The sequence below is a fragment of the Silene latifolia genome, chromosome 6 (genome assembly GCF_048544455.1).
Source record: "Silene latifolia isolate original U9 population chromosome 6, ASM4854445v1, whole genome shotgun sequence".
NCBI lineage: Eukaryota > Viridiplantae > Streptophyta > Magnoliopsida > Caryophyllales > Caryophyllaceae > Silene > Silene latifolia.
In genome coordinates, this window is record NC_133531.1 from 111,796,141 (window position 1) to 111,818,778 (window position 22,638).

At 43.2% G+C, this 22,638-nt stretch overlaps 1 protein-coding gene across 1 annotated transcript; it reads right to left on the bottom strand.

Moving 5' to 3' along the window:
• Positions 1–19,116: 19,116 nt before the first annotated feature.
• LOC141588486 (uncharacterized) lies at positions 19,117–22,221 on the bottom strand. Its single transcript, XM_074409926.1, has 4 exons — positions 21,608–22,221; positions 21,114–21,556; positions 20,703–20,813; positions 19,117–20,063 (listed from the first exon to the last, which is right to left on the bottom strand). Exons 1-4 carry the CDS (start codon positions 22,219–22,221, stop codon positions 19,117–19,119), a joined length of 2,115 nt encoding a protein of 704 aa, XP_074266027.1.
• Positions 22,222–22,638: the final 417 nt, after the last annotated feature.

Below are 22,638 nucleotides of genomic sequence, written 5' to 3' on the forward strand. Positions count from 1 at the left end.
TTATAAATCTTTTAATCTTTGGCAAACAATTTCCCGTAATATTCACACAACATATTAAGGAAAACAAAATTATTCCGTTATTTCATAAACTAAACACGGAAATCTTTCTTCCGCAGGAGGAAACCACTTGGGAAAGGACGCAGCAAGTGCTGCGCCTCTTCCAAGAGATGCAGTGCCTGCTGCGCCTCTTCCCAAGTCCTTTTCTGCGTATTTTTTCGTATCTTTTCATATCTTTTCGAGATTCACTTCCAAAGTTTCTCCGAAAACCCTATTTCCTCCGTGTGATTAGTATAAATAGAGACCTTCGGTCTCACATATTTCTCACGCGAGTGTCCGCCCTTCTCTTCTCCCTTTGCATTCTAGACCACGTTCTTACTTTTTGGCGTCTACGTGTTTGAACTTTCGACCACGTAAGCTCGGATCTTTCTGAGTACCAGCCTCGTTTTGCATGACCGACCAATTTGACCAACACCACAATAATCAACTTAATCAATCTTAGTCTTTTTCCTCTTACGAGGGCACTTTCGTTTACATTCGAGTCGAGCATCACTAAACGTATACTTAGTTCATCTCGTTTCGTCAAACATGTAAGTCTGAGGGTGAAAATCCTTCTTTTATTTATTGTTATTTATTTATTGTAATCATATTGTGAGATTTATGTCGAAAGTATTTCTAAAACCGATTTATAAAACCACGCTTTAAATCCTTTTTTACGAATTACCAGAAGATGACCGTCGAGAAAGGACGCAGCACCTGCTGCGCCTCTTCGTGAGGTTGCCGCAGTTCCTACTTCTTTTCTTCTTCCTTCGTCCTTGGGTGATTCGTTTGTTTTATTTCTTTCTTCAATTGTTCATTGTTCATATGACAATTTAAGCATAACAATTCTAACATGTAACATATATTCATCATTAATATTTAATTAAACACGTAATTCTCGACTTAAATCTCAAGTAATTCATATTTGCGGGTTTTCGTCATTAAAATCAAATTCGGGTTTTAGAGGTTCGATTCATCAATATTGAGTCTCTGGAATTCGTCGTTGATATTTTTTTCATTTGTTGTTCGTCATATTCATCATTAGTTCGTCGTTAATAACCTAATTAATTTGTTAATTAATCCGTTGAAATCTTGTAATAATTCGTTCTAATCAGTTTCATCCATGTTTATTGATTTCATGACCACTAATCACATGTAAATAATCTGCTAATCACTTTCACCCGGGTCAAATAGCATAATCAAACCTTAAGATCACCAACGAACATTAACGATTTGCAATTCCGGCTTCACAGCCAGAACTGAGCCAAGGAACAGACGCAGCAACTGCTGCGCTTCTTCCAGAGGGCGCAGCTCTGCTGCGCCTGTTCCTTGTTGATTTCTGTCTCTGAACTCCCGTCTTGCTTTGACCTAGTTTTAGCGTACGTATTAATTAACTACCATTCGTATTATCACCCTAATTCCTGTTCATTAGTTTGTTTATTTATTTCTTTTCTCAAAATTATCCGTTTTAGAAGTATTTTCGACATAAATCATTAATCCAATGTAATTATTGTAATTTTCTTTATTGTATTATTATTGTAATTTTCTTTATTATATTTCTTCGTGTGCCTTCACATGTAATTGAACTTAAATCCCGACTTTGACATTTATTGTATGATAAATTACTTGTTCACCGACTTAGTATCAATTCTCACATGCTAGGATTAATTTATTGGATGTTGCATTGCATGCATATAATCGACAATATATCAAGTATAGACAATTTCACTAATCATTAGTAGAGGCCGCTATCGAGACGAGCGGGATTAGGTGTTCGATCAAAAGAGCTTCCTAATACGTACCCTCACCCCTTACTCCAGATCTCTGTGAACATCCGTGTTCATTGGCATCCACGAGAGTCATTCTAGACATAGAATGCTAAGGGTAACGAGTGCTTAGTGTTCATGTCACTACTTTGTGTCTTGACATGGCACGAGGTATTCGAACGGTTTCCAATTTTCCACAATAAATTGGTGGCGACTCCACAAATGCAAACGCTTGTTTCCCAAGCGCCCCCGTGGCCCATGTCCACAGTTTGGCGACTCCGCTGGGGATAATACACTTACGTGTAGCCAAAAGGGTGAAACTTGAACAAGGTTAGGGAATAGTTTGTACAAGACAATTGTCGGTTTTCATAACTCGGTCTTCCTAGATCGTTTCATTCGGCCTTCCTAGGCCCAACCCAACCCATTCGACCAATCGTCCCGTCTAAATGGTCCTAATTCTTATTTGGGCCTAAGGATGGATAGCGATTGACGTCTTCCATACCATGGTACTTTCTCTTGTTTGTATCAAGGACTTTCACTACTTGAGGAAATGGACTAGGAATCGGCCTTACTCTTGTTTGGTACGAGCCTCTCCACAGACTTCGGGCTTGATTGTTCGGTATGGCGACCCACCCTTTAAACCAAAACCCTTCTAAATGCACTCAGCATCCCTTATAATGCTTGTATATTGTTTGTACCATACATGATCACCATTTTCTAAACGAAACCATGACGATTTTCGTAAAAAACAAAATCCTTCTTTAAAATGCAAAATTTCGAAACTTGGGCCTAACATTAGCGCAAAACAAGCCGAAACTCTGTCCAATTGTCGAGTCAAAATTCGGGCCTCAAAACCCATTTCAAAACCTCACTTCGAGTCCACTCCTACAACTACACTAAAGTTGACTAGGACCAACATTTTTCAAACTTTGTCATTTCCTCAAAACTCACTGACACAAGTGGCACACTCCTACTTCACAAGTCAAAACATTTCTTTTCAAGTAAGTGTGCTAGAGTGGTCGATCGTATTTTGATTCGTCGTCGATCTCTTATTCAGTTTCCAAGATGCCTGAAACAAGCGACGCGAACTTCAACCAACTCCAGAATGATAATGATCAAATCCTAGTCGCGCTAGCTCGTCTCCAAGTTACTCAAGACCAAGTTTATGATCGCCTTGACACCATTGAGGGCCGAATATATGCCGTCGAAACGAGGATGCCTCCTCGAGAAAGTGAAATAGCCGATGACTTCGTGAACAACTTCAGTGACGAAAACCCTCCCATAGGTATTATTGTAGCTGAGAAACGACTCCAATACTTGGAGGAACAATTGATGTATCTCAAAGGGGATGACATTTATAGGGAGAACAATCGCAAATATGAGGCTGTGAGTTCCAAGTTGCCAACCAACTTCAACATGACGGATATCCCGAAATTCAAGGGGCACGAAAACCCTTTAAACCATATCCGTGCCTTTAAGGATTACATGTCTATCAAAGGCATTAAACCCGAGATGTTCTTAAGGATCTTTCCCTCATCTCTTGACACCATCCCAAAACAATGGTTTTACTCGCTAGAACACAAGAAAATCGCTACTTGGGACGATGCCGCAATCGAGTTTGCTAAACAATATGCGGATAATGCTGAAATCCAAGTCAACATGCGCACTTTAGAGGTTCTTATCCAAAATGACAAAGAAGGTTTCACCGATTTCCTAAGTCGGTGGAGGAAGACTAGTACTCAACTTGTTGAACGCCCGGATGAAGCCACCCTCGTGGAGAAATTCGTGGACAACCTAAAGCCCATCTATGCAAATCATTTGAGGTATCAAAACATCAAAACTTTCAAAAACTTGACCGTACTAGGGACAAGGATCGAAGATGACATTCGTAAAGGGCTCTTGTCCAAAACGATAGGTCGTGGATATCAAGGCTCAACAAGTCGTTTTTACGGCTCTACTAGCAAGACTGATGAAGTTAACCTCCTCGAGCCATCTAAGAAGAGTACCCCTCCAAGGAAATTCACAAATATAGGGGACACCTATTCCAACGCTCTGAAAAGGTTGATGAAGCTGGGCAACCTTCAACCCATAGGTCCTACACCCGAACCAGAAAAGAAATCAAAATTCTGGGATGAGAATTCGTACTGCGAATACCATAGAGGTAAAGGACACGATACAGAGAAATGCTACAAACTAAAAAATGTACTTCAAGATATGATTGAAGACGGTCGCCTACCAATACCACCTGGAGGTAAGCCTAACAACACTCATAATCCTCTTGGAGTTCTGATGATCACAAGTGACGAATCTATCTTATATTGCTCGCATCTTATCTCCCAAAAAGAAGAGGTGATCAACGGGATATGGACGGATAACGAGGAGGATGTCTACCTCCAGGATCTTCCCTTAATCAAGAGCGCCAAAAGCATCATAGATGAGATCATTGCCACACTGGACACAGAAACCAACGCCAATCAGCAGAAAGGATGGAGAAAATCGATCAAGTGGACAAACAATCAAGGAAGACTCTTTAAGCTCACTACTGGAGAAGGAGAGATGTTCAAAGGAGAACCAGAAGACGATGAATTCGAGTCAGAGTCGGAGTCAGAGTCGGAGTCTAGAGAAGTTCCTAGAGAGTCTCCTCCTGTCGTCATTCCCACTCCCCTCGTTTCTCCTAGCCTAGTGTCTAATAGCAACAGTAGTTCGGGAAATATCCCAACCGTTGTCCCTTTACCGCCACTGACCACAGATCAGATGGCTTCTTTGTTTCAACTTTTCTCAAATCTTAATATGAATAAATTAGGTTCTGCTTACTCTTCGTGTTATCTTGAATGCAATTCTGTTTACGATGATAATGAGAATGACCTGCACTCGACTCAATCGAAATACCTCCCTACATAGCCAAAGAAATACTACAAGAGGGGGAAGGGGGACCAAAGATAGAAAATATCAACCCATCAACGTAGGAACTGAACTAGAACCCCAAGAACTTAGGATAGGGACAACCTTGAGCCCCACCGAAAGGGCCAATTTCATAGACCTCCTACACGAGTTCAAAGACGTTTTTGCTTGGTCCTACAAAGATATGCGAGGGATCGACAAGGACATTGCAGAGCATAGAATCCCAATCAAACCAGGTTTCAAACCTGTGAAACAGAAGCTTCGACGAATGAGGACAGAATAGGCTCTCAAGATTAAAGAAGAGGTCGATAAACAATTCAAAGCCGGGTTCATCAAAGTTTCCGAGTACTCAGACTGGGTAGCTAACATAGTACCCGTACCCAAAAAGGATGGGAGAATCCGTGTTTTTGTGGATTTTAGAGACTTAAACAAAGCAAGTCCTAAAGATGACTTTCCTCTACCACATATCAACATATTAGTAGACAATACGGCAGATCACGCGTTGCTATCCTTCATGGACGGATACGCGGGATATAGCCAGATCAAGATGGCCTTAGAAGACATGCATAAGACCGCCTTCGTCACTCAATGGGGAACCTATTGCTACACGGTCATGCCGTTTGGATTAATCAACGCCGGAGCTACATACCAACGCACCGCAACTACACTCTTTCATGACATGATGCATAAAAAGTTGAGGTATACGTAGACGACATGATTGTCAAGTCCAAGGAAAGAGAGGGATATATTGCGAACCTTCGCAAATTCTTCTCAAGGCTACGGAAGTACAACATGAGGCTCAATCCTCAGAAATGCGCATTCGGAGTAACATCTGGCAAACTCCTGGGATACGTAGTCAGCCAACGAGGTATAGAAATAGACCCTTCAAAGATCAAAGCTTTAATTGAAATGCCGCAACCTCAAACAGAGAAAGAAGTTAGAGGATTCCTAGGCAAGGTACAATACATAAGCCGATTCATATCGAAGCTCACCATGATCTGCGAACCCATATTCAAGAAATTAAAGAAAACAGATCACACCGTGTGAGATGATGACTGTCAGAAGGCTTTTGACCGAATCAAGGAAATACTAGCCAAACCGCCAGTGCTCATGCCACCCCAACGAGATAACCTCTTTGTTTATATCTCATGGTAACGGAAACGGCCATGGGCGCCATGCTAACTCAAACTGTAGGAAAAGAAGAAAGAGTCATCTACTACCTTAGTAAAAAGTTCTTGGAGTACGAGTGCAAATACACGTCACTCGAGAAGACATGCCACGCTCTTGTGTGGGCAACAAAGAAGCTACGCCATTACATGCTTAGCTACTCCGTCAAGATATTCTCCAAAATGGATCCCGTCAAATACCTCTTCGAGAAACCCGTTCTCAATGGACGTCTAGCGAGGTGGACCTTGATGCTCTCAGAGTTCGATCTCAATTATGTACCTTTGAAAGTCATAAAAGGGCGCTCCGTTGCCGAATTCTTCGCAGAAAATCCCATCGATGATACACAAACGATAGACACCTGGTCGTTTCCGGACGAGGATATACTCCAGACGGATGTAGACTCCTGGGACCTCTATTTTGATGGGGCGTCGAACTTAAGAGGATTTGGAATATGAGTGTTTATCATTTCTCCTGAAGGCGAGCATACACCAATCTCTGTCAAACTCGAATTCGAGGTGACAAATAACGTTGCAGAATACGAAGCCTGTCTCATAGGATTGCAAGCGGCAGTAAGTTTAGGCATCAAGAATCTTCGAGTACATGGGGATTTCTCTTTGATCATCAATCAAATTATGGGATCTTGGAAAATACGAAGCGTAAGCCTGGTACCTTATCAAGCCAGAATAGACCAAGTTGCCCAATTCTTCGATCAAGTAACCTACTTACATCTACCTCGAGAAGAAAATCAATTTGCGGATGCTCTTGCAAAACTCGCATATTTGATTAATATGCCGGATAGCATGGTAGAAATGCCTTTATGCATCGAACAACGGTCAGAGCCAGCTTATGTGCACCAAATCACCGATGAAGAGGAAATTACAGAGGAGCCTTGGTTCCAAGCAATCCTAAACTTCAAACTCCATGGCACCTATCCACCAGAAATGAACAAAAAGGGACAACGCGCCATCTGCTTGCTAGCTTCCCAATACGTCCTCATGCAAGGAGAGTTATACAAAAGAACACCCCTTGGTGTAATCCTACGTTGTCTTGATCATTCACAGGCACGGAAAGTGATGGAATAAGTCCATGATAGAGAATGTGGCCCTCACATGAGTGGACCCATGATGGCAAAGAAAATCACGCGTTTAGGATATTATTGGACCACGATGGAATCTGATTGCATCAAATATGTGAGACATTGCCATAATTGTCAAATCTTCGGGAATGTGCAACATGTTCCTCCTTCATTGCTTTACACCATGACATCTCCCTGGCGATTTTCTGCTTGGGGAATTGACATCATCGGTAAAATCACTCCAGCCCGAACAAGAGGTCACTGTTTCATCCTAGTAGCAATCGATTATTTCACCAAATGGGTAGAAGCGGCTTCCTACACCAATCTTACGGCCAAGAACGTGGCAAAGTTCATACAAACCAATATCATCTGTCGATATGGTTGCCCACATGAGATCATCAGTGACAATGGATCACATTTCCAAGCTGAGACTGAACAATTGCTAGCCAAGTACAAAATTAAGCATCACTACTCCTCGCCATATAGACCACAAACCAATGGCGCGGTAGAGGCAGCAAACAAAAATGTTGTCACGATTCTCACGAAAATGATTGACAACTATAGAGATTGGCCAAGCAAGATACCCTTAGCTTTATGGGGATACCGTACATCCGTTAGGACGCCCACTGGGGCTACTCCTTTCTATTTAACCTACGGCATGGAAGCCGTACAACCAGTCGAGCTAGAAATACCATCCTTGCGTATTTTACTCGAAAGTCAAATCCCAGAAGCCGAGTGGAAGAGGGATAGATATGAAGAACTCATCCTCCTGGATGAACGAAGGTTACGTGCATTACATAATGTGCAAACATACCAGGCGCGTATCAAACGAGCCTTTAACAAAAGGGTTAAGCCAAGGAACATCAAGGAAGGAGATTTGGTCCTCAAATCTATTAGGGCTCTTTTACCTGTCGATCCACGAGGAAAATTCAAACCCAATTGGGCCGGGCCTTTCCTAGGCAAGTCCATACTTCCAAGGGGTGCGGTTAGGATCAGAGACCTAGACGGGAATGAATTTGCCAACCCAAAAAACCTTGACCAACTAAAACGTTACTACGCCTAGAATAGGAGCAAAAACGCGCCTCGCGTGACCTCACGTGTCGCTCTTGTGGCATGAAATAAACGGCCCCTGGTCAAGCTGAATCAAGCTAATGTCATCTCGCTCTTGCACTTTGACAATTTGTCATTCTCATATCATCAAATAAACTAAATCGCGTTTTAGGAGTAAGTAAAGCTCATGCTTATTTTCTAAAGTTCATTACAAGCTCTTGCTTAGAACAATTATTCTTTTACATTCACTCGAACTACACGCAAGGGTTTGATTTCATTTTTTTAAATGAATACGTAGGCAATCCTTCACGGGATACAACCCATTTCATCATTTTAAATGTAAATAGAAGGACATTTGCGAATGCACTTGAAATTCGACAAGAATAATGAAAAGAAAATCACAACGGTTTCATAACCATTTAACCTTTTTTATTTCATTAATAATAATAGTACGTTACATAATAAAATCGTAATAAAAATAAATAGGCTAGGATTCTAAAAACCCCACCTTCTTATTGCAATAATAATAATAATAATAATAAATAATAATGAAAACTTAGGCTACTCTTCCATTTGCCTTTTGCCTTTGTCATTTTTATCATACTTCCTGTCACGACCTCGAGCCGGACGCTCTTGCGTCACTTCAGACCTAATCACCAATGGTCTCTCTCGTGGTCTCGCTTTGCCATTCTTGTCAACCACCATCTCGACGGCAGGAGAAGTCTTTGGTTTCTTCGAAGGATGAACAACTCGAAACCAGGCTTCTTCCTCTCCTTTAGTCATATGCTTCTCCTTCTCCTTTTCCACCTCATGAACCTTGTAGTCGACAGGTTCACGCTTCCTCAATCTCTCGCGCTTCTCCGGAGTGGTAGCTTTCCTCCACCGCAGATAGGAATCTGACACCCATAGAGCACTGACAGAAGAATTCAAGAACCAAATGTTCCTCTGAGCCATTTGATGGCCCATTCTCTTTGACTCTCAGTAGTAAGCACCACGGCAGTCTACGGGACAGTGTCAAGCTTCGGAATCATCTGCTTCAATCCAACCTGCCTCATCAGCCTCTCCGGGAAAATGCATACCACAAACTCCAAGCCGGGAATGCGAACAGATCGGGTAGGGTCCAAGGAAGATACTCCAGTGACAGATTTAAGATGCCACCATGGCACAATCCATCTGATTAAGGGGCTATCTTCGCTCTTCAGTTTATTCTCCCAGTAATTGCAAACTCGAGTGAAGTCCACCATGTAAAGCCTGGTCCTCATTGCAATTGAGCGAGCATGATAAAAAGGAACATTAACTGGGGGCTCGATCAACAGAAGACGTTCCATAAGCCAGACCTACCAAAAGCAGGTATTAGAATAAAAAAAAACAACGAAAAAAAGAAAAAAAAAAGAAGAAAAAAAAGAGAAAAGAGTTCTTTTTACCTGCAAAATAATGGGACTTCCCAGATAAGGTAGGTCGCGATTAGCTTTCCTGTTATGCAAGCCCAATAGGATCTCTCCTAAACACAGACAAGCTGGGCTCCTGCGCAGCTCCATTTGCTCAATCAAGCTCAAGAGACGAGTGTCGCCTCTCATATCCTCATCAACATGCCCTTGAAGGACATACACATGTAATAGGCAAAACCCGAATGCCCTTCGCCTCGCAACATAAGAGACAGTGGGATTAGCCCTATTGATAAAGCGATCGATGAAATCCAACATTCGCACTCCTTTAGAAGTCACAAGACGGTCAACATCAACTCTGGCCAATCCAAGCAAGTCTCTAAACTTATTCTTATACCCTTGAGAAGTGGAGGGAATAGCAGGCAAATGTTCCGGATCCCATCCACCAATCGCAGCAATCTCCTCGGGAAATGGGCAAATGTCGCCTCCAGGGAAGGCAAATACATGATAATTCGGGTCCCAATAGTCAAGACAAGCATCTAGGAACGGTTTGAGTACCTTGATCAACTTCAAGCTCAAAAGTGCTCCAAAATTATAAGCACCCATGTCGTGTTTCTCCACGTTGGAGAACTCATTTGTCCATTCTTTTAGACGAATCTCAAGAGTATTCATGATGTATGCTTATTTTGGGAAATTTGTGTAATAAGACGAAGAAAGACGGAAGAATTATGTGAATAAAAGCTCCCTCGACGTCTCTATTTATACTAAAAGCTGTTTCCTAAAATCCGTCAGAACGGACGTATTGGGGAACAGGCGCAGCAGGTGCTGCGCCTCTTCGAAGGGACGCAGCTCTTGCTGCGCCTCTTCCCCAGCACCCTTTCTGTGATTTTCCGCATTGGATCTTTCCTAAACTCCTCAACGAATAATTTCCTATTCGTACGGGTTATTATTTTGGTAAAGGCGCCAGGTTGCCATATTTCGTGTTTCCTAATTTCGCGGATGCGCATCTCGAGACAACATCGACATTTTTGTCATTTTAGCACACTTGTACATTTCTTTTAATTTTCTTTTTTTAGGGAATCATTTCACCAATTTAATCTAATTTATTCTTTTTTTCAAATCTATACATTTGTCCAACTTATACATTTCTTTTTACCTTTTCTTTTTGGGGAATCATTTCACTCTCCATTTCAAACTTATATGTTTTTATTGTTTTTATTTTTTAGGGGGTAACCCTCCCTACCGTCCGGTCATTTTCGACCAAATTTTTGCAATTCCCGACCAAATTTTTGCATTTTTATTTCTGGTCATTTTTTTGCTTTTCCAAGTCATTGTTTGGCGCTAATTTAGGCCATATGTACAAATATATGTTCTATGTGATTTCTGTGTAAATTTCGGCAGCATGACGGCGTAAACCGTCATCTACCAAACCTGTCCAAAGCTAACCTGTAGGTACAAACAAAGAAACCCAGCAGTAAAGGCACTCAGGCCATCATATATACAATCAAAAAGGGATATGTACACCAAACTTGGGGCTCGAGCCCCAAAACAAGATCCAAATGTCCAAAAGTGGGTCCTAAAATGTATAAATGTACAGAAATACAACCAAAAAAAACAAGAAGCAACACGGAAGCTACTGCTGGTCGCCGTCTAGCTCAGCAACTCTCGCCTCGAGAGCAGCAACCTCGGCGTCGCGAACCTCAAGCTCTCTCAGCAGGTGAGCCGTCTCCTCCCGGGACTGGGCAAGCTCTCGCTCCAGCTCACGCTCCCTCTGCAAACAACAAAAATGGCTCATGTCAATCACTCCAAACATAGAGGAAGATCAGAAAATTCAAAAAATGAAGTAAACGGAAGGTTCATACCTGACGTCCTCGGCCACCAGCAAGCGCCTCGACGGCAGTAGCCCGTAGCCGGTTGGCTACCCTCCACAAAGCCACGAACCGGGATGGCGCAACCTACATTTCAAAAGAAAGATTCTTAGCGATTGGACAAATTTGAGCAAATACGTTCTTACGCAAAACTACACGAGTTAGAAGACTCACCCTCCGAATCATATGCTGCCACTCGTCTAGGCCAGCATCTCTCACCGCCACGTCAAAGTCACGTAGCTCGGATATCATCGTCATCCCCGTTGTGTCGGTGTACTTAAGGGTCTCGGGGTACTCTGGGGGCTCGATGCCCGCTGCCTCGACCTCCTGCAAGGTCAAATGACTTCCGTTAACCGATGATCTTTCATCACATGCTCAAACAATCAAAAATGAAAGAGGATAAGGCACTTACCACAACCGGCCAGTACGCCAACCTCCCCGTAGAGGAACGCCGAGTAGTCCTCACCAGGAAGAAGGAGCGCGTCGCCACCGACGCCAGCCAGGTCAGCCTCCCTCTCAGCCTCAAAAGGCTCCCTAAACATCGTCCGAGGAGAATCGATGGGAACCGTCAAGACGTCCCGAGAGCACTGACGAGCCAAGCGCTCACCCAAGTACCACACAGGACCCATCGACGTCCTCAGCAGCAGCCGGCTCGAGCTCCTAGGTCGAAGGACCTCAGCCACGAAAGGAGGAGCGCCAGCGTACTCTTCCCAAGACCTGGGCACCCACTAGAAAAGCAAATGAAGGGTCATTCTTATGATCAGTTCTAATAGTAAAGGGAGGGAAACAGACAAATGTAAGGTGAAATACTCACGCCGTCCAGCTGAAGAGCGTTCACCTCCCGCCGACAAACGTCGTGGAAGGAACGCCGACTCCTCGTGCGACACATCACCCAATCCCTCACAACGGGATAAGCCTTCTCCACCGGCTCCGTCCTCTTGGGCGTGAGGCCCGGAAAGTAGGAGTACACCCACGCCTGTAAAGCAGATAATCAATAACGATCTCTCGTGATTTGAAATGGAAATGATCTTTCATGAGAAGAAGTGAAAGTCTATACCTCCAACAGCAGTCCAGGGCCGACAACAACAGGAGAAGTCCCCTTCTCCATCAACTCCGGACGAACCATGGCCCTCATGAAGTGGATGAGGACCGCAAAGCCAGTAGTGACCCAGTCCCAACGGCTTAGGTCGCTCAGGTCAGAAAGAAAGGGAAGAAGCTTCGTCGAAAGCCTCTCCCCCTTGTCTCCGAGGTAAATCGAAGACAAGAACCACCAGAGCCACAAGCGGACTCTCTGCTCCGCAGTGCAGGGAGGAGGAGCCGTCTCCCTCCACTCGATCACCACTGACGCCGGGGTCTTCCCCGCGAAGTAGTCCCGCACGTAAGAACTAGGCACCAAGCCAGGTACCGCATCCGCCTTCGGCGCCAAGTTCCAGCCGATCAGCCTCCTAGCCTCCGCCGAGTCAACCCTCATGGCTGTGTCCGGCCACTCCACCACCTCAGTCCCACACGGCAGACCAGAAATCTTGCCGTAATCCTCCAACGTGACCCCCACCTCACCAAAAGGCATGTGAAACGTGGAGGTCGTGTCCGAGAACCGGTCCAAGAAAGCTCGGACGAGACTGAGGTTAGCTCGAAGCTTCCTCCTCGCAATATCCCTCCAAGCCTGCACCAAATCACCGAACGCTCCCCGCTCGATCATGGCTCGCTCCTCAGCCGACAGCCTCTCGTAGCACCCCAACGCCGTCGTGTAGCCCGAAAACGACCTGATGTTCCCGGCCTTCTATGTTGATTTGAAACAAAAGCTATCTTTAGCTCAAATGAAGAAGAAAAGGAATGACAAACAGAAATGAAAGAAGATGAATGAAGAGTTATGAATCCTATTTACCAAGCTCTTCACTGTCCTGTAGGACAGGTGACCCTCCGCAGCCCAAAGCAGGTGCCTACTGTCCCAGGTCTCAGCCCACGCAGGTTCTCCCCTAAGATGGGGGCCACCCCGTCCAACGTTGGCCCGTCTCGGGACCTCCTCCTCCTCAACAGCCTCCTCCTCCCGGACCTCGTCCTCAGCAGCCATCACCGCAGCGGTGAAAGCCTCCTCCAACGCCTCCTCAAGCACCTGAGAAGGGTCGACAGCAGTGTCCACATCCATGGGACCTCTCCCAGATGTAGAAGCCTTATCACCTGCAAAATTAAAGTAAATTTAGGCCGCGTCAAGTGACGACAAGCCTTGATTTTGGGATTTTCAAGTTTTCGGAGCCCTGAAATCGCTCTCCCCTTGCCATCTTTGGCAATTTTCCCATAAACCCGTCCGCTCCTGTGGTAATTTGGGTCAAGTCAAGCCTAAGTTGAAGCCTAGTCATGGGTTCGAGTCGGAATTTCGGCAGCATTTCGTTATAACGGCGATTATGCCCTAGAAAGTGTCTTGAAAAAGCCGTCACAAACCAAAATTCCAAGATGGTAGGAAGTTTACCCATAACACAAGGATTCCAAATATCAAGTTTCGTCGCAAATGGGCAATCCTAAGGCTATTTTCGAAGCAATTTACGGTTTAGCTGTGAAACCGTCTCAATTTCACTCAAATGCTCAGAACTTAACGAAAATTCGAAACAAATACATGGTTATGATCCTTATACTACCAATTGGCCATTTACAAAGTCAATTTCGCAAGGCAAAGTCATTTGGGAGAAAAGCCCCAAATTTTCGACTAATTAGGGTCGAAAACCCTAAATTTGTCGATCCCACTTGATCAAATACGGAAGATAAATGCAAGATTGATACACATACCTCGATTAGTCATGGAAAATGCAAGCTTTTGGATCAAATTTTGACGGAAATGGTTAGAATTTGAGATAGAACTTGAGGAATTATGTTTCGAACAAATGAAATGAACCCTCTGTTTCATCGGTTTTTACACAGAATTGCCACATCCAGGAATAGACGCAACAGGTGCTGCGCCTCTTCCAGGGGACGCAGCTATTGCTGCGCCTCTTCCTCAGCTTTCCTTCATACGAATTTTCAAAAATTCGTTATGAGTTCGTTATTTTGTGGGCCCATCTTTGGTGCGCCTCTTCCTTGATGCTACATCGCATATTTGGTCCGTTTGACGTATATTCTTCGCCCGGATCCACCTCTTCCAAGCCAACAGCAAATTATCGCCTTATTTTTATCCAAGACCTAGCTTGTCACAACGAGCGTTCTTTCTTTGACAGGTGTTTCGACATACATTTATTCTGTTCCCCCAGCGATAGTACACGGATAGACATTCCCTCTCGAGACATGGAGATCAGTTCCCGGTTACGTTCCCCCAGCGAGAGTACACGGATAGACACTCCCTCTCGAGACATGGAGATCAGTTCCCGATTATGTTCCCCCAGCGAGAGTTCACGACCGACAGTCATTCCCTCTCGAGACATGGAGATCAACATCGACCCCAAATCCTTCCGAAGTTTATTTGAAGCTGAACACAAGCAGATTTCTCCCAGCAGTTCCAGACTGTGTCCTGCTGTCTTCTCCCAATATCGCGTTTTGTTTCCTCTGGAGTTTCAAGGAATTTCAGGTATGGTCTCTTCTTATGGCCGGCGAGCCTCCTCACGTAGTCTAATGGACTTTAAACGACCCTCCCCGATAGTCGACAGACTCTAAAATGTTCCCGACGACCGGTCCTTGGCTCATACCCCTTGAGCCGCCTCGCGTCGCCATAGTCGTCAGGTTGTAATCTTCGATTGACCTGATGGCTATACTTTAACTTTAGCCTTGTCCAAGCCTCAGTCAAAGTGGGGGCTCTGTAAATACCTCATTTCTGCACCTCCCGTAAACCACCCGGTGATGATTGGACCGCATGTTTGGTACGCGGAAGGATTTGTGACAGTTCGTAAGTTTATCGTCTAGTGATCGCTCAAACATTTATGTCTACCTCTTAATTGTCATCTACGTGCCGATACGGTCGTTTTGGCAGTAATTAGAGTACATTTGGAGTCCGGGCCTAAAACCGTCTTCATTTCCTGATAACCGTTAAAATACCGAGTCAGAATGTTCTGGAATGTTCCGGATATTTCTATTCCATATTTTATAAATCTTTTAATCTTTGGCAAACAATTTCCCGTAATATTCACACAAAATATTAAGGAAAATAAAATTATTCCGTTATTCCATAAACTAAACACGGAAATCTTTCTTCCGCAGGGGGAAACCACTTGGGAAAGGACGCAGCAAGTGCTGCGCTTCTTCCAAGAAACGCAGTGCCTGCTGCGCCTCTTCCCAAGTCCTTTTCTGCGTATTTTTTCGTATCTTTTCATATCTTTTCGAGATTCACTTCCAAAGTTTCTCAGAAAACCCTATTTCCTCCGTGTGATTAGTATAAATAGAGACCTTCGGTATCACATATTTCTCACGCAGTGTTCGCCCTTCTCTTCTCCCTTTGCATTCTAGACCACGTTCTTACTTTTTGGCGTCAACGTTCGACCACGTAAGCTCGGATCTTTCTGAGTACCAGCCTCGTTTTGCATGACCGACCAATTTGACCAACTGCACAATAATCAACTTAATCAATCTTAGTCTTTTTCCTCTTACGAGGGCACTTTCGTTTACATTCGAGTCGAGCATCACTAAACGTATACTTAGTTCATCTCGTTTCGTTAAACATGTAAGTCTGAGGGTGTAAATCCTTCTTTTATTTATTGTTATTTATTTATTGTAATCATATTGTGAGATTTATGTCGAAAGTATTTTTAAAACCGATTTATAAAACCACGCTTTAAATCCTTTTTTACGAATTACCAGAAGATGACCGTCGAGAAAGGACGCAGCAACTGTTGCGCCTCTTCGAAGGGACGCAGCACCTGCTGCGCCTCTTCGTGAGGCTACTGCAGTTCCTGCTTCCTTTCTTCTTCCTTCGTCCTTGGGTGATTCGTTTGTTTTATTTCTTTCTTCAATTGTTCGTTGTTCATATGACAATTTAAGCATAACAATTCTAACATGTAACATATATTCATCATTAATATTTAATTAAACACGTAATTCTCGACTTAAATCTCAAGTAATTCATATTTGCGGGTTTTCGTCATTAAAATCAAATTCGGGTTTTAGAGGTTCGATTCATCAATATTGAGTCTCTGGAATTCGTCGTTGATATGTTTTTCATCTGTTGTTCGTCATATTCATCATTAGTTCGTCGTTAATAACCTAATTAATTTGTTTAGTTCTTAATTTGTTAATTAATCCGTTGAAATCTTGTAATATTTCGTTCTAATCGGTTTCATCCATGCTTATTGCTTTCATGACCACTAATCACATGTAAATAACCTGCTAATCACTTTCACCCGAGTCAAATAGCATAATCAAACCATAAGATCACCAACGAACATTAACGATTTGCAATTCCGGCTTCATAGTCAGAATTGAGCCAAGGAACAGACGCAGCAACTGCTGCGCCTCTTCCAGAGGGCGCAGCTCTGCTGCGCCTGTTCCTTGTTGATTTCTGTCTCTGATCTCCCGTCTTGCTTTGACCTAGTTTTAGCGTACGTATTAATTAACTACTATTCGTATTATCACCCTAATTCCTGTTCATTAGTTTGTTTATTTATTTCTTTTCTCAAAATTATCCGTTTCAGAAGTATTTTCGACATAAATCATTAATCCAATGTAATTATTGTAATTTTCTTTATTGTATTATTATTGTAATTTTCTTTATTATATTTCTTCGCGTGCCTTCGCATGTAATTGAACTTAAATCCCGATTTTGACATTTATTGTATGATAAATTACTTGTTCACCGACTTAGTATCAATTCTCACATACTAGGATTAATTTATTAGATGTTGCATTGCATGCATATAATCGACAATATATCAAGTATAGACAATTTCCCTAATCATTAGTAGAGGCCGCTATCGAGACGGGCGGGATTAGGTGTTCGATCAAAAGAGCTTCCTAATACGTACCCACTCCCCTTACTCCAGATCTTTGTGAACATCCGTGTTCATTGGCATCCACGAGAGTCATTCTAGACATAGAATGCTAAGGGTAACGAGTGCTTAGTGTGCATGTCACTACTTTGTGTCTTGACATGGAACGAGGTATTCGAACGGTTTCCAATTTTCCACAATAAATTGGTGGCGACTCCACAAATGCAAACGCTTGTTTCCAAAGCGCCCCCGTGGCCCATGTCCACAATAATAATATCTTCACATATCTTAATACCCCCCAAGATGCAAAAAGGCTACTGTAGTACTGTTACACTCGGTGTATAAAATATTCTATACACTGCGAGTAACGTTATGACACGTGGCAACGGTAGTGACATGATAAGCGTATGAAGGGAAAAAGGTTGAGTCTTATTGATTAATGCCCACTGGCTTATATAATTACAATTTATGGTGTGAATACAATCAATATTGCTATAATATCTCCTATAATTACGGCATATATAATATCCAAAGATATCGGTATAACCGATATATTCCTAACGTTATGAGTGGCAACGATAGTGACATGATAAGCGTATGAAGGGAAAAGGTTGAGTCTTATTGAAAAATGCCACTGGCTTATATAGTTACAATGTATGGTGTGAATACAATCAATATTGCTATAATATCTCCTATAATTACGGCATATATAATATCCAAAGATATCGGTATAACCGATATATTCCTAACACCCCCCCTCAAGCTGGAGCATGGAGATTAAGAATGCCCAGCTTGCGGAGAAGAGACTGAAATTGAGGCGCACCCAATGCTTTGGTAAATATGTCGGCCAACTGCTCGTTGGTGGAGACATGAGCCGTGGTGACAAGGCCTTCAAGAATAGCATCGCGAATGAAATGGCAATCGATTTCGATATGTTTGGTACGCTCGTGAAATATGGGATTGTGAGCGAGATCAATAGCGGATTTGCTATCACTAAAAATGTGCATAGGAGACGGTAAAGAGACACCAAAATCAAGCAGGAGACTCTTTAACCATTTTAATTCACACAATATGTTAGCCATAGACCGATATTCGGCTTCGGCCGAGGAAAGGGATACCGTGGTTTGCTTCTTTGTCTTCCATGATATAGGCGAGTGACCCAAAAAAATGAACCACCCGGAGACAGATTTGCGTGACGAGGGGCAGCCACCCCAGTCCGAGTCATACCAACCCGTAATGACAGCGTTACTATTAGCACTCAACAAAATTCCTTGCCCTGGGTTACCTTTAAGATAACGGACCACCCTCAATGCGGCAGCCATATGCTCCTGCCGTGGCTGTTAAAGAAACCGAGAAAGAATGTGGACAGCATAAGACACATCCGGCCGAGTAACGGATAAGTACACAAGTTTCCCGACCAAACGACGATAAGACTCCACGTCCTCAAGAACCGGCCCTGTAGCTGAACCGAGAGTATGGTGTTGTTCCATGGGAGTGGCAGACGGCTTGCAGCCGAAAGGACAGCCTCGGAGATGATGTCCAACGTGTATTTCCATTGGCTAACAAAGATACCCTCGGTACTCCGTGTGATTTCGAGACCAATGAAATATTAAGAGGACCCAAGTCCTTCATGTGAAAGCAATTCCCTAAATACGACTTGAATTGAGCAACAGCGGAAGAGTCATTTCCCGCAATGACAAGATTGTCGACATAAATGAGAATGTAAAGACGCACCTGCCCTTGCGAGTAGATAAATAGGGAATAGTCCGAATAGGACTGCTTGAAACCGTATTCTTTTAGAGCCGAAGTGAGTTTGGCGAACCAACAACGCGGTGCTTGGCGTAAACCATACAAGGACTTTTTGAGACGACATACTTGCCCATCTTTCCCACGACTGAATTCCGGAGGAATTTTCATGTACACTTCATCATCCAAGTCACCGTGTAGAAAAGCGTTATGGACGTCCATCTAGTGAAGCTCCCATTCATTAATTGCGGCGACGGCAAGAAAAGTTCGTACCGTAATCATTTTGACAACCGGGGCGAAAGTTTCACCAAAGTCCAAGCCTTCCACTTGATGATTCCCAAATACTATAAGGCGTGCTTTGAAGCGCTCAATTTCACCATTGGACTGATATTTGATTTTATATATCCATCTACACCCAAGAGCCTTTTTATCGGGTGGAAGTGTTGTGAGTTCCCATGTTCCGTTCCTTTCCAAAGCATCAATTTCAGATTTCATAGCTTCACACCATTCTTTATTTCGGATTGCCTCTTTGAAAGTTGGAGGTTCAATGCCGGCTGTGAAAGCTGCTAGAAAACAACGATGTTTTTCCGAAAAATTATTGCAATTAACATAATTAGTGAGTGCATAGGACGTACCTGAGGGCGACGTTGATGAGCTCGGTTCGCTTGGTGATGGGGATGGACTTTGTGCGGTCTCGAGAACATAACCACGAAGTCTCGAATTTGGGAATTTCAGCCGTTGACCACGGCCCATTGCTTCATCCGTGGTGGGGGCAGAGCCTGCGGCAGTGAGGTCGGTACTGGCAGAGTGTGTAGTTGTATCAAAACCCGTGTTAGAGGTAGGGGCAGAACTCAAGTCAGTAGTAGCGGCAGTATCAGCCTCGGTACTTGTGTTCGGGGTGGGTATGTCTTCGGTGGCAGGGCCTGGACTGGTCACGTCAGGTTGTGCTATTCCAGAGGCTTCCGTATCCGAGTCATAAATGTCAGGTTCAAGAGGATTACAAGCAGGAGTGTCATCCGTGACATTGAACGGATACACGGTTTCGTGAAAAACAACATCTCGAGATACAAAATGTGATTTATTTTCAAGATCAAATAATTTCCACCCCTTCTTATTGTGAGGATACCCAACAAAAACACACTTTCGACCTCTTTTTGCAAATTTATCGCCTTTAAGTATTTTGATTATGCGCAAAACAGAGACACCCAAATACCCGTAAATTTGTATAATTCGGTGGTTTCCCGTACAAGTATTCATAAGGGGTCTTATTATTGAGCAATGGTGTAGGGGTGCGATTAATCAAATAAGCAGGGGAAAGGATACATTTATCCCAAAATGATAGAGGTAGATTGCCTTGAATTCGAAGGGCTCGGGTAATATATGCCTGTGTTTTCGTTCAACACGCCCGTTTTGTTGAGGCGTGCCAACACAAGAAGTCTCAAAGTGAATACCTTTAGAGAAAAAATACCCGGCCATACAATTGAATTCCGTTCCATTATCGCTACGCACTGTTTTAATGCTTTTAGAAAATTGAGTGTTAACCATATTAATAAAGCTCATGAACATGTCCATAACCTCAACTTTATCAAGCAATAAATAAACTCACGTAGCACGGGAGTAGTCATCCACAATTGTAAAAAAATATCGTGCCCCACATGAAGATGCAACGTGATAAGAACCCCACAAATCACAATGTATTAATTCAAAAATATCGGAATCACGTTTATTATTCAAATCAAAAGTATTACGGTGTTGTTTCGCAAAGTGACACACGTCACAAACAGAGTTCTTATTGCAAATTAAATTACTCAAAGAGGGAATGGTCTTGACAACTTTATCTGATGGATGCCCCAGACGCTTATGCCAAAGATCAAAAGTACCTTGATCAGTTATACTATGAACCGCTAAAGGTCGCTCCCCTGCACAAATCCAATAAAGTCCATCCCGTAGCTCACCGACTCCAATCGTCGTCCTCAAGGAACGGTCCTGTATAAGACATGAATTTTGGGAGAATTCAAAACAATAATTAGTATTTGTCGTAAGTTGAGATATAGAAATCAAATTGCACTTTAAGCTGGGAATAAATAACACTTTATGAAGAGTGAGAGACGGATTTATATATATAGAACCCATTGTCGTGGACACAACTTGTTGTCCGTTGGGGAGACAAACGGGTCGGCCTGGAATCGTGTAACTGTCCTCCAAATATTGCAGAGTACCAGTAACATGATTAGAGGCTCCTGTATCAAGTATCCAAGAACACATACAACTGAGACGGTCGTTAGCGAGGAGGGAATAAGCACTGGCGCCTGAGATGACGGCATTTACTTGCGTCATAGGATCCTTGTTACGGCTGGAACCTGAACCCGAGGTAGCACCCGAGTCCTTCCCACGAGCCACTTCCTTGCGCCAACGACAATACTCAGCCACCATTCGTGGTCTCTCACCCCACCAATCGGGGAACCGTTTGGATTTGAAAAAACAACAAGAAACTTCATGGCCTCTGGTTTCACAGAAGGAACATAATAGTTGGCATTGTGCACCCTTCTCCTGATCGCGTAATACCCTCCAATCGATAGAGGAATTAGGGACAGCGAAGGCAGCAACTTCAGACACATCCGGATTGGACTCGGTTTTCAAACGTTCCTGTTGAACGACTACACTGTAGGCTCAGCTTAGACTAGGTAGAGGATCCAACTGAAACTGTTGGGACCTGACACTACCATATAAGGAGGAATCAAGACCCATAAAAAATTGGTGCAGTCGTTCATTGTCAAGACGTTTAAGGGCAGCGGAGCCTATGTCACATTCGCATTTTCCACACTTCCAAGCAAATGGTGGTTCGTGCACAATAAGAGAATCCCAGAGGGTTTTTAATTTGCCATAGTAAGTGGTTACATCCATACCTTTGGTTTGTTTACAGTTATTGAGTTGAGTTTTCAAACCGTGAATTTTGGTGCCGTCAACGACATCGAACTGCTCTTTCAATTCCGCCCATAACACTGATGCATCCGCTACATAGGAGACATTGTCGAGAATGGAGGGATCGATTGTGTTGCGTAGCCATTGCACGAGTGTACAGTGAACGACCTCCCAATTGTCGAGGTCAAATTTGCTTGTTGGCTTTTTGATCGAACCATCTATAAATCCGAATTTGCGTCGAGCTTTTAAAGACATCGTCATGGAGTGTTGCCAGTCATGGTAGTTGTCACGACGAAGCATGATATGAGATATTTTTGCGCCAGGACTATCTTGGGATCCGAGATAATACGGGCTCGAAGGGTCGATTTTTGGAAATTCGACAGTGGAATCGAGCTTGTCGCCCATGGCAGTTGACTTGAGAATTTTCGTGGTTTTAGGTTTTGTGATTTTTTAGGTTTTTTGAGAAGAAATCCCTGATACCATGATAAGCGTATGAAGGGAAAAGGTTGAGTCTTATTGATAAATGCCCACTGGCTTATATAGTTACAATGTATGGTGTGAATACAATCAATATTGCTATAATATCTCCTATAATTACGGCATATATAATATCCAAAGATATCGGTATAACCGATATATTCCTAACATGACATGAGATAGTATCTTTTCAACTTTTATTTTGTAAGATTTTGAGAGCCAAATTCTAAAACTCAATTTTTTTTTTTAAAAAAAAGTTATTATCAAAATTATTTTTTTACAATTGGAAAATATTTGAAGAGTCAAGGGCGAGAACATCTAAGAAGGGGAGGGGGTGAATTAGGT

Coding starts and splice junctions, on each gene's coding strand:
- LOC141588486 (XM_074409926.1), bottom strand. CDS start 22,221: ATGGGCGACAAGCTCGATTCCACTGTCGAATTTCCAAAAATCGACCCT. Junction 21,557..21,607: donor TCCTTATATGGTAGTGTCAG/GTCCCAACAGTT, acceptor CTGAGCCTACAG/TGTAGTCGTTCAACAGGAAC. Junction 20,814..21,113: donor AGCCTCTAATCATGTTACTG/GTACTCTGCAAT, acceptor GGATTTGTGCAG/GGGAGCGACCTTTAGCGGTT.